Genomic DNA, 11,483 nt, shown 5'->3' with positions numbered 1-11,483 from the left:
AGCGAAGCGGATCTTTCGTAGTTGAACCCGCCCGACCCGTTAACGGAAAACGGATAGCTCATGGCAAAGCGAAGCGGATCTTTTATAGTTGAACCCGCCCGACCCGTTAACAAATAACGGATCTCGAGGCAAAATCGACGGAGCAATCCAGCCTAATAAATGAATTGACGATAAACGACATACTGTCTTTACTATCATTGTACGGGTGTTAAAGGGTGGTGTAGTAATTTGAGTTCACCATTTAAACAGATCTCGAGGCAAAATCGAAGGGGTGACCTGTGCTTTATATGAATTATCGAAAAAGGACATGCTCTCACTGTGACAACGTGCTACTGTTAGGGGTATTATAGTAAGTTAACTCACCATTGGTGCGGGAACTCTGGATTGTTCTAGAAACTCCAGAGAACATCGGAGAAGAGTCTCGAGTTCTCACACGCTTTAGTATTAGAGAGAGATTGGGAGGGAGACGAAGTTCTCGTGGATTAGAGAAGAGTTAGGGTTTTGAGATTGATTGAAGATGGCTTCGTACGTGCTGGGGAAGATGAAGACATTGAAGAGGAAGGAAGTGGACGACGTCTCTGACGACTTCTCCGAGTTCTCGCTCTTGTCTCCTTCGATTAAGATGAGGAGGCTGGTAAGAGTTTATTCTTTTTATTATTATTGTTTTTTTCTTTTCTGATTTGGAGTAATTTGTGATTTATCAAGTTTTTGTGAAGATTTGTTGCTTTGTTTCATGGTTGTTCAATTATTTAAAGAGTAATGGTTAAAAAATGTTAATTTGGTGAAGTATTGGTTTGGTGATTGTGGAATTTGTGAGTTTTGAAGTGTTTGTTGTGGATAGGAGTCTTGCGTGCTTTTTGTAAATGGTAAACAGTTAAATTTGATCTTATTTTTAAGTAGATCTTGATGCTGATGTTTGATTTGAACAATGTTAACCTCGTGGATATTGAGATGATTATTTGCGGTTTAGAATGTTGAATAATGTTTTTGGGGGGTATTCTAGTTTTACTGAATGGAGAGGGATATTAGTTTGCGCCTTGGAGCATTCTGATGGCTGTAAAAGACCTTGTTTTTTGAATGCTGCATATCAATTTTTAAACTTGTTTGTTGTATGCATCTGGGGAAATCTTACTTTGACAAAACGATGGTAAAAATCCTAAATCACAGAAATGTTTTGCTGAAAAAAACAAGGAACCAAAAAAAATGATCAACTGTGAAAAATTGGAAGCTGCATGCCTTCAATTTTCAAGTAGAATCTGAAGAATATAACGCAATACGAATTAAACAGTAAAGTAAGAGTGTAATAAGAAATGAATTCGGTTCATATATACTAGTAAGATCAAAAAGCATAAAACTTTCTTTGTTTGATGATTCATACTGATCACCTATTTTTCTTGGTCTCTTTTATGTTGATTCGGTGTAGTGCTTCTTCTGTTTTTATTTGGTTATGAAGGTGCCTGTGAATTTTCAGTGACCTTGAGGTTATTAACTGTTATTAGTTCCGCATTCCGTATCTGCTAGGATGTGGAGCGTCCTTCGGTTATGCAAGAAGAGCCTGCTGTTCCTTTGGTATCTCAGCAACAATTGCTGAGTGAGCAAATAGGCAGCGCAGCACCAGAAGTAGATGCTGTGGTTGAGGATGTACCTCTGATTCCTGTGAACGAAGAGAGGGCTATTGTTTTGTATAAGCCTATTGATACTCCATTATACTTGTCTCCAAGTTCTTCAAATGCTTCATTTACAGTCAGCTCAGACATGCTGCCCGGCCTCAAGAGTTAGTATTTTTATTTCAATTGTTTTTCTTTTCAGTTTTTAAGTGCCATCTATCCACACAATGTGTTTTTCTGACCACTTCTGTTCTCATAAATTTTGATTAGACATTAACTTCTGCAGAAACTGATACGATTTTGTGCCACATTGAATTGATTTTATAACCTATGTTCCCCATTATCTGGTGTGATATGAAAACAAGGAAATCATTTTAGGAGAATTTGATTGCACAGATGACTTGTTGTGCAGTCTCTACTTGGAAATTTTTTTATTTTTTTGTTTTAGATTCTTATATATGGTGTCTTTTTTATATGGATAAATAATATTTTGCTAATGGTGGAGTGGATTACTGAGCTTATAAGATTGGCAGTTGAAGTTTCATTCTACTGGTTTAGCTGTGGGATATGTGAATTTTAGTAACAGTTTTATCTTAAGTAGTTCACCAGTATGTATTGAATTTTGAATTCTGTGCCTTAGCATCCGTTAATTTATCTGTTGAATTATTAATGCAGATCAAGCATTTTTATGCCAGAATTCTAATCTCAGTGTGAGCAACTTATTGATAAATTGCAAAGAGGCTGCTAATGACGCCTTGGCTATGGTACCTTGGGTGCCAACCCAGGCCACTGCAACCTCATGGTCTCAAGTTGAGGGATCAAGCAGCAGTGTATCAATTGAGCCAATGGAAGCCGAGGAAGAATGTGCCTCAATGGAATTGGAAGAAGAGAGTGAGCAAGCATCCAGTTCTGGAACTGGAGCTGGGGTTTTCCAACAATGGCAACGACAACACTGTATGATGCCTGAAATCCCAACAGCAACTACCACCACCGCCACTACTCCAGTCATGTGGTAATGGTGACCAGAAGTGATTTCTCTGGTGAAAGATACAATATAAGTGAGAAAGGCAGTCAAAAAGTTAGTTTTTGTATCATGTTTTGGATCTCTGTCCATTGTCATCTTATGCTCAATTCTTATGTGGATTCCTTGCAGAGAACTTGGAATCTAATACGAAACTCCTTTTGTAAATGAAGTAGCCACTGGTTCAATGGAAGAGAAAATGGATGGATGTTTGGAGATTGTTTCTTTTTAGATTGTCACTGTAAATTTGTCCTTTCAAGAAGAAATTAAGAGTTGTTGTTTGTTAGAAATCAGAGATCAAGGTATTTGCGACACCGTAAATTTTATCGTGAAATCACTGTTGATCATTGTTGTGCAATTTTTATAATGCAAGTATATGTGATAAGTGAGTTTATTAATTATCAAAATTATTTTAACCTACTTGATAGAGAGATAATAATTAGAGGATAAATCAATGTTTAGAGATTTTATGGTTTTTTTAGATTAATTTCACCTATGTTGTTTAGTTCAATCAAATGTTTTTGTCATTATATTTTTTTGAATTACCTATTAATCTTTCTCAAGGATTAATAGCATATTTCATTAGATAAGTTAACACGGCTTCAAATTGAATTACCAATCATGCAATTATTGATCAAGCAATCACAAGCAATAAGCATACATTAAAATATCAAACATAGCTTCACAAGCAATAAGCATACATTAAAATATCAAACATAGCTTTAAAATAAGTATCAATTAAATTAAACAAAGACAAATCTGGGTTTTCATAATCTTGCTACATCATAGCTCTAGAAAAAAGTATTTAGAATATGATGATTGCAAAACTCGACATATTAATAATGTTCATAATCAAATAAATAAAGAATAACTAAAAACTAAATCGTGACAATGAATTTTCACTGAATCTTTGCTTCCTACCTTTTAATCTCTGAAATTCTCCTTCTCCTTTTGTCTCAAACCTTCATCTTTTTTATAACTTGAATGTGTAGGTAGTGCCTAAGCGCCAAAGAGGGTAGCGCCTAGGCGCTATACTTTCTGTTTGCATCTCTTACTATTATAGAGCCTAAGAGTGTAGCACCTAGGTGATATACTTTTGATTTGCACCTCTTATTATTATAGCGTCTAAGAGTGTAGCGCCCAGGCGTTTGTATCTCTTACTATTGTAGCGCCTAAGCATTAGGTTTTTTGTTTTATTTGTTCACTCTTCATTGAAACTTAATTTAAATTTCTTTAATTTTGTGCTTTTGTTGCGTTTTTCCTTAATTCAAAATAATTCACATTTCCTTTTATGGTGAGTTAATAAAAATCTATATAATTGAGTGAAAATTATTCTCATCAAATGTTCCTCACATCTAGCCAATGCTATAGTGTTATCTTTTGAAGGGCTTGGGCCCAATAGCAAAGGACTTGAGATCAATGATGAATTTGCAACTGTAGATGATGTCACAAGGAAATCAACATGTGAATTGATGATTTGGTAGCTCTGATGAACTTTTCATTACTCTAGAACATTCAAGTTATAGTATACATTAGAAGGATATTTGGTCATTTAAGTCATTATCTCTATCAGTATGTTCTTTAAGCTCCATTAATTGAACCATTGATTAAATTCTCACTCTTGATCTCCTCTTTTGCAGTGTTATCTTAGCTACAATGACTACAAGACATACTTGTTAAATTAGAAGACATGCAGAAATCTCATGATGGAAGTGCTTGAGAGCAATAAGGTAACATCATTTATTCACTTGTCTCCATAAGTAACCTAGGATAAATCTCTTTTGTCTGAGGTACTAAATATGTCTTTCTTCTTGTTTTGCACTTATATTTAATCTTTCTCAACAGCAAAAATTACCATTTTCTTGCATAGTTTTTGAGTGTTCATGCTTGAATAGTTAAAATGTAAAAATGCTTAATTGGTCTTCTTCACATTAAACAATGACAAATCTTATTCACTTATTTTGCCCTTCATATTGACTCATCTTAGTACTGCTTGTACTTGAACTCTAAATATCAACAACAAAGATCCCTTACTATGGTGACTGATCAGAAATCAAATATGCATTGTTGATCAATGGTCAATTCCATACAATAATTTTGCACCTCCATTGAATTAATGGTACTATTCCATTGTTGAACAGTCAACCCAAGACAAAAATAGATTTGATTCACAAGAACATTGCAAGTATAGTCTAGTGCTCCACCCATTCAAGAAATTAATGGTGTCAAATCCAATTATCTCACCATATATTCCAAAGTTGATATTGTTTTCTTTGTCACTTTGCTAGACTCTTTGCTTAATTCATTTTCTCTTTTTCTTCTTCTTCTTTTTATCATCTTTTAATCTTAGCATGTCACAAAAAAGAAACAAGTGGAGTATATATAGACTTTGCTCAAAAATAAGATGGCATTAGATATTTGAAGATACGGATATAGTCCTAAAAGCCAGTAACAAACAAACAAGATACAGTATCATACTTTACTGTTGAAAATACAACCTCTAGACCATATAGCTTGCAACCTCCTTCTATGTCAGGGCCTTGTACCATATGGATATGACTCTTTAGAAAAATCTCACAAAATATATTACAGCCCAACAAAAGAAAATTTTCATGTAGAATAGTACAAGTATTCATGTGTGATATACAACCTCTGGTCCTGTTATTTACTGAATATCACAGCACATCTCTTACATTGATGAACATAGACTCTAACTAGATTCTAAATCATAGACTTTAGAAAAAAAAAAGTTTGAAGTTTGAATTGAATTCTTGTCTTTATTTGAAGAGAATAGTCTTGTAATGGATAAGGATGAAGATGAGCAGAGAAACCAAATAGATGTGAATTGGAGATTTTGGAGTGGATGTAGGTGAGGCAGGACCAGGGTGCAATGAAGGGAGTGTGGACCCATGAGAACAAAGAATTGCCCACTTTTACTGTTTAAAAACAGGAAAGAGATAGGTCTTTACCCAGTGAACAGTAACTTAAGAGGTGGATAATGAGTCATGTGGTGGCTGAGTGGGTTCTTTAATTTGTTCTGTGTGAGCTGGATCTTTGTGATACTTGAATTTTGTGTGAGAGTCTGTGATTTTTTGGTTCCTGGATTTTTGCCATTTAATGCATTTTTTTCTGTTGCTCTCTCTCTCTATTCATTGTCTTCTCCAGCTTTGTTTCCAATCAATGCCTTCTTTGTTTCTCTTTCTTTTTCAGGTTTTACTTCTCAGTAATTACTAAAAAAATTCATGATTTCTGTTAAAATTTGGTTGTCTCTGTCATCTAATAATAACTACAGGTCCATGCATGAGAAAATGTTCTTTTAAGAATTGAAGTTCTTGTTTTCTACTGGCTCATGTTTTTATGATTTTATATGTAAAAGTAAAAACTCAGTTACATGCATGAGTCATTGATATTGAGAATAACAAAAACACAAAGATGAATCTTGATTGTTTTGTAATTTTAGATGTCAAAAGTAGACAAATATGACAAATATATATATATATATATATATATATATATATATATCTTCTTATCTCTTCTTATCTCTTCTTACATGCATGTTAAAGATAAAAGAAATAGGCCAAAGATAAACATTGGAACAAAGAGTAATGAGAGAGTGGGGCATTGTCAATATCTTATTTCCAAGCTTGATTTGATGTTAATGGATCATATAGCAAGGAATCTTCTTGGAACCAGATTACCATGTCTGCCAACTAACTCCCTTCTCTCAAACCCTAGTTCTTATCAACTTCTTTTCCTACCATAATAATGCATTCCATTCTCAGGTGGAGCTTGGATCTAGGCATATATTATTATTATGCTATAATATGCTTTGGAATGTCCATTCTCATTGCATTCAAAATTTTTTTTTTTTTTTTATATGACTTTGAATTGCAATTGTAGACAATGATTCTTTCTTTTGTTCAGTGAAAGACTGGTCATCATCAGGTAAAATAAAATCCTGTCAACACTTTCATTTTCCCAATGCTCAAAAAGAAAAAAATAGTTGAAGTTGGGTCTCATCTGGGGAGACAAGTTGAATTCAATCTCTTTATGTCTCCATTGGATAAAAAGATAAAGAGACTTGTCTGTCTCCCAAAATAATTATAATAATAATTATAATAATAATTATTATTATTATTGTAAAAAAAAGAAAGAAAAAGTTTTTTTTGTCTTCATTGTTTGTTCTTATTTGTGGTTTATGTTATGTATGGATTTTTTTTTCTCAAGATTTAGAAGCGGGAAGTGCATGGATTTTTTTATTTAAAAAAAAATAGATAAATCATATCTATTAAAAATAGAATAACAAGTACATCTTCATAGGGTGGAATGACATTACTCATCACCGTTCATTAGTTGTGGAATGATAACACACAATCAAAAAAACAAAAAGAAAAACAACGGTCAAGACTAGCCCGTGGTCATGACATGATACTCCTCGGTCAAAGCATTTCATCTTGATTTTTTTTAAAAAAATATATGTTAAAATAAATCATAATAAAAACACTAATAATTGCTCTAGCTAGATTTTTATTCTATATTTTACAATCAAGGTATTCAAGTTCTAGAAGTGGTTGTTTGTTCATATCCTAAATAATTTAATTAATATTTTTATTATTGTTGTTATGCTTAGATTAACAGTGTAAAGTTTATATATGAAAAGAAAATGGAAAGATGAGGGAAAGAAAATTTTAATATAAAAAAAAAAAAGGAATCTGAAAGACTTGAAAAAAAAAGAAAATAAATACTGTGATGGTGCATGGGTTGGAATCCAAGGAAGAAGCAATTGTCCCCAAAAAGTAGAACCAGATGGTGAAACAATGTCTGACTCTTCCTTTCATTGTTTTCCAACCACATCACAACACCATCCCAAATTCCAATCAATCACCACCCCTCCATTTTCATCCTTACATGTTATTATTATTATTAATAATTAAATATCTTTATCTATAAAAAAAAAATCAAGAATTACATGGACAACAACCATTTCTAGAATGTCTAATGGAATCTTCAATAAAAATAAGGAAATTTACTTCTTGTGAGCTTGTAATAGTTGTTTAATATCCAAAGTTCAAAAAAGTTAATAACTTGACAAAGATGTATATCATGACAGATTTTTATATTTTTAAAAATAAAGAAAAAATTGTTAAACATAAATATGTTTCAATGAAATATTTCATGAAATATGAATTTAATCCTTTGAATGAATTAATAAATGAGTCAATATTTCAAATATAATCCATTTAATAATCAACTTGCCTACATATGACGTGTATACTGTACTTCGTTTGATATATATTCAATGCATCATTAAATATAATTAATTATAAGACCAATTTATGTGGTGTTTGAGCTGTCTAGATTGAGAAATCTTGATTAACACTTGATAATGAACAAAGTGTTGGTGTGATTTGTTAAATATAACAACTAATAAGACCTAAACCATGTTATTGACAGTGAGGATCTTTACATTTCTTTTAATATAATTTATAATTAAAAATTCAAACAAATAAAAAAAATCTCATTGGCATGTGGTTGGATTGATGGATGACCACCCACCTCAACCAATAATTTAATTAAAAAAAACTTTCTAATAAAATAAAAATAATCACATGATGAAGCAATTAACTTAATCCACCAAGAATTTTAAGTACTTTTTTTTAAAGGAAATTGGTTGGGTTTTGAATTAATATAAACAAGTGGACATTCAATTGCTTTTTATTTCAACAAAAAAAAAAACATGCAATTGCTTTAGATCTAACATTTTTGGTGATGGGAAGAAAACAAAACAGTAGTGTCATGTCAATAACTTGATGCAAACTTAACAATTGAAATGGATCTATCTTCTTGATTTTCATTGATTATATTGCACAACCTATGAATCTTCCTTGTGGTGCCTAGAATTCAAGACAAGTGTGCCTAGAATTCAAGATTAAGTTTTGATTTTTTTTATTTATTTATTTTAGATATTATTATTTTGACATTTTAGCTGTTTTGCTTCATCAACATCTAATTAAAAGTCATAAGATGTTTTGAATACAAGTAACATAAATCTAAATGAGTTTAATTTTGACTTTTATAATAAAATAATAAATTAATTATAATTAATGATAAAAAAAATTATATTTAGTTTCAAATTATCTAAAAGCAATGTATTTGTAATCAGAATTAAAACAATATTTCAAATGAGCTTCAAAAAAAAAATTATTTAATAAATAAATTTGATTACTAGTGTTGTAATTAATATTAAATCGATCTCAAATTCTTTTTGCGTGTGCGTGAGAGTTTTTGCTCTATAATTTATTTAAAAAATTGTCGCTTTGTAAATATTGAACTAAGAGTTTAAAAAAAGTATCATTTAATTCTCTAAGTTTTAAATAGTGAAGCAAATCCAAATATTTTTATATCACAAATAAAATCATATTTTGATAAAAATAAATATTTTAAATTAGAAAAATGTCCAAAATATAATTGATAAAAGTTTAACAAAAAAAATACCAAGTATATATATATATATATAAGCAAAAAATAAATAAAAGGTGTTAATGTTAATAAGCCCAAAGATGTTGGAAAGTCACTTTGGACTAAACCAAGGTACATCTTTGGAGTTTGGATTGTACAAAGAAACCAATTGGTTTGAGACATGATGTGATTTGATGTGATGGCCTAACAACATCAAACATTGACTCTTTTGCCATCATCTTGCTTTAACAACATCCATTTCATGTCCATGTGCTTTTAATTCATTGCATCTCCATTTCTCTTTCTCTTTCATGTTCATACAAAATTAATTAGGTTCATTTGTCAATATTTGCTTTTTCTTTTAAGTTGTGTTTATAAATAAAGTAATAAACCCATGCAAAATAAGCTTATTATTTATTTATACATTTTTTTATAATTTAATTGTTATTTTTTATTATCCATGTTTCTTTTGAGTTTTTCCCCACTCGGGAATGAGTTTTAGTAAAATTATAAAAAATAAAAATAAGAGATTTGGTTTTAAGTATAATTGAAAAAAAATAATTTTCTTTGTTTTTTTATAAATATTTTTTATTAATTAATTGGACACTGAATAAATTAACAATTATGTTTGGTGTTAATTTTTCATTCTTAAAACACTTATAGATATACTCACACGTAAAATTTAATAATTAATATTTTTATAAAGTTAACCTAAGCTTTGTTTTTTAATAAAATGAGAAAAAGAAAATATAAGATTTTTAATACAATTTAAATACTTTAGCAATTTCTTTTTTAATTTGCATAACAATATCCTTTCAAAAAACAATTTAAAGTATTCTCTTTTAAATAGTCATAAATAATCACAAATAAATGTCAATATGATGTGGAAGTCTTAAAATGAAAGATTGGATTGAATCAGGTACAGAGAATCACAGGAATAATAATAATAATACTATTTGCTCACAGGACCTCATAAAAGTAGCTTTGTTCCAACAGTGCTTCTCCACCATACCTAATACTAATATTTAAAATATTATTATTATGCATAATTACCATAATAGACACTCTTAAAAGTTAAAAACATGACAAAAAATTACATACATTATAGTGCATGACATTGAGTAATTTCAATTTATGTATTTTATTGTATTTTTTTTTTAGAAAGACGATAATCACCAGAATCCAGTGACGTGCATGTATGGAGTGTAAGACTTAACACCGACTCACGTGTCTTTATCTTACACAAGACATGAGGTTCGATCCAAGATTCTCACTGAAACGAACCTGCGCTACGCAAAAGACGAGATACAATTTGACCCAAAGGCGGTAAGTATTTTGTTGTAAATTTTATTTTCACCCCTACAACTATTCATATAATTTTTTTTATTAATATTCTTGTGTTTTTTTATAATTTATTATTAGTTATAGCTGTTATTTAGCATATTTCTTGAAAATATATGATTATTTAATTTTTAAAGTGATATAGAAAATAAAATTAACATAGGATGTGAAATTGATTATTTACACTAACAAAATTTTGTCATGGACTCATAATAATATTATTACTTCCATTAATTTTTCTTAAATGATGGATAAATCAGTCTTATTAAAAAAATACTCATTTTTTAATATTCTAAAGTGAATTTTTAAAAATATTTCATAAAAAATATTAATGAGATTAGCTAATGATCTTTTAGCTTATTAGTATTGGTTCTCTATATAAAGTGTTTGTCTTATTAAGAAGTCATTTTTGAATATTGGCTAGTTTATTTAGGGTAAAAATACAAATGTGTTAACTAATTAATTTTACATATGTGCATGTACTTGACATAGTTTGTTTATATTCTTAAAAAAAAATTGATGAGAGTTTTTAAATAATAATTACATTAATTAAAAGAGATGGTAATAAAAAAAATTATAAGGCATATTACATATTTTTAAAACTTAAAAAACCTCCCAATTTTGCATTCAAGAATCATATTCAGCTTCTTGCATTGACTTATCTTCATTTAAATTAAAACTCTTATGTTGTCAATACATGCACAGTGAATTATTACTATCCAGTCAAACAAATTCCATCTCACTATATTTACTTGGAAATCATTTTTATTTCCTTAAAACTAATATCAATAAAAATAGATAAATCACTAAATAAATAAATAAATAAATACAATATAAATGTCTCAAATATCAAGCATCTAAATAGCAGTGAAAAGAATTAAAAAAAAGAAGTAAATATCACCGCTCTTGCGAATCCACGCTAGGTGTCAATCTCGAGGCACTCCGATCACGAGGTAAGAGGAGAGCAAATCCCAGCCGTCCGTCCATCACACTCTCGCAATTGGTCTAGGATGCGGGCCCCCCTCACCGTACATTTTGCGGGAAACCAGGCGGTT

General features: G+C 30.3%; 1 protein-coding gene across 3 annotated transcripts; it reads left to right on the top strand.

Moving 5' to 3' along the window:
- Nucleotides 1–420: 420 nt before the first annotated feature.
- Nucleotides 421–2,918, top strand: LOC120256647. 3 transcript variants are annotated; one of them, XM_039264323.1, is made up of 4 exons: nt 421–634; nt 1,522–1,774; nt 2,283–2,665; nt 2,761–2,918. In XM_039264323.1, the coding sequence occupies exons 1-3, from the start codon at nt 518–520 to the stop codon at nt 2,621–2,623; spliced, it is 711 nt and encodes a 236-aa protein (XP_039120257.1). In that variant the 5' UTR covers nt 421–517; the 3' UTR covers nt 2,624–2,665; nt 2,761–2,918. The 3 variants fall into 3 exon arrangements, with proteins under 3 accessions (XP_039120257.1, XP_039120256.1, XP_039120258.1); XM_039264322.1 differs by having other exon boundaries at nt 422–634; nt 2,283–2,859; XM_039264324.1 differs by having other exon boundaries at nt 506–634; nt 1,500–1,774; nt 2,283–2,859.
- Nucleotides 2,919–11,483: the final 8,565 nt, after the last annotated feature.

The sequence above is a fragment of the Dioscorea cayenensis genome, unplaced genomic scaffold (genome assembly GCF_009730915.1).
Source record: "Dioscorea cayenensis subsp. rotundata cultivar TDr96_F1 unplaced genomic scaffold, TDr96_F1_v2_PseudoChromosome.rev07_lg8_w22 25.fasta BLBR01001548.1, whole genome shotgun sequence".
Lineage (NCBI taxonomy): Eukaryota > Viridiplantae > Streptophyta > Magnoliopsida > Dioscoreales > Dioscoreaceae > Dioscorea > Dioscorea cayenensis.
The sequence above is the reverse complement of the archived record's forward strand: the minus strand, read 5'-3'. Positions and strand labels throughout refer to the sequence as shown.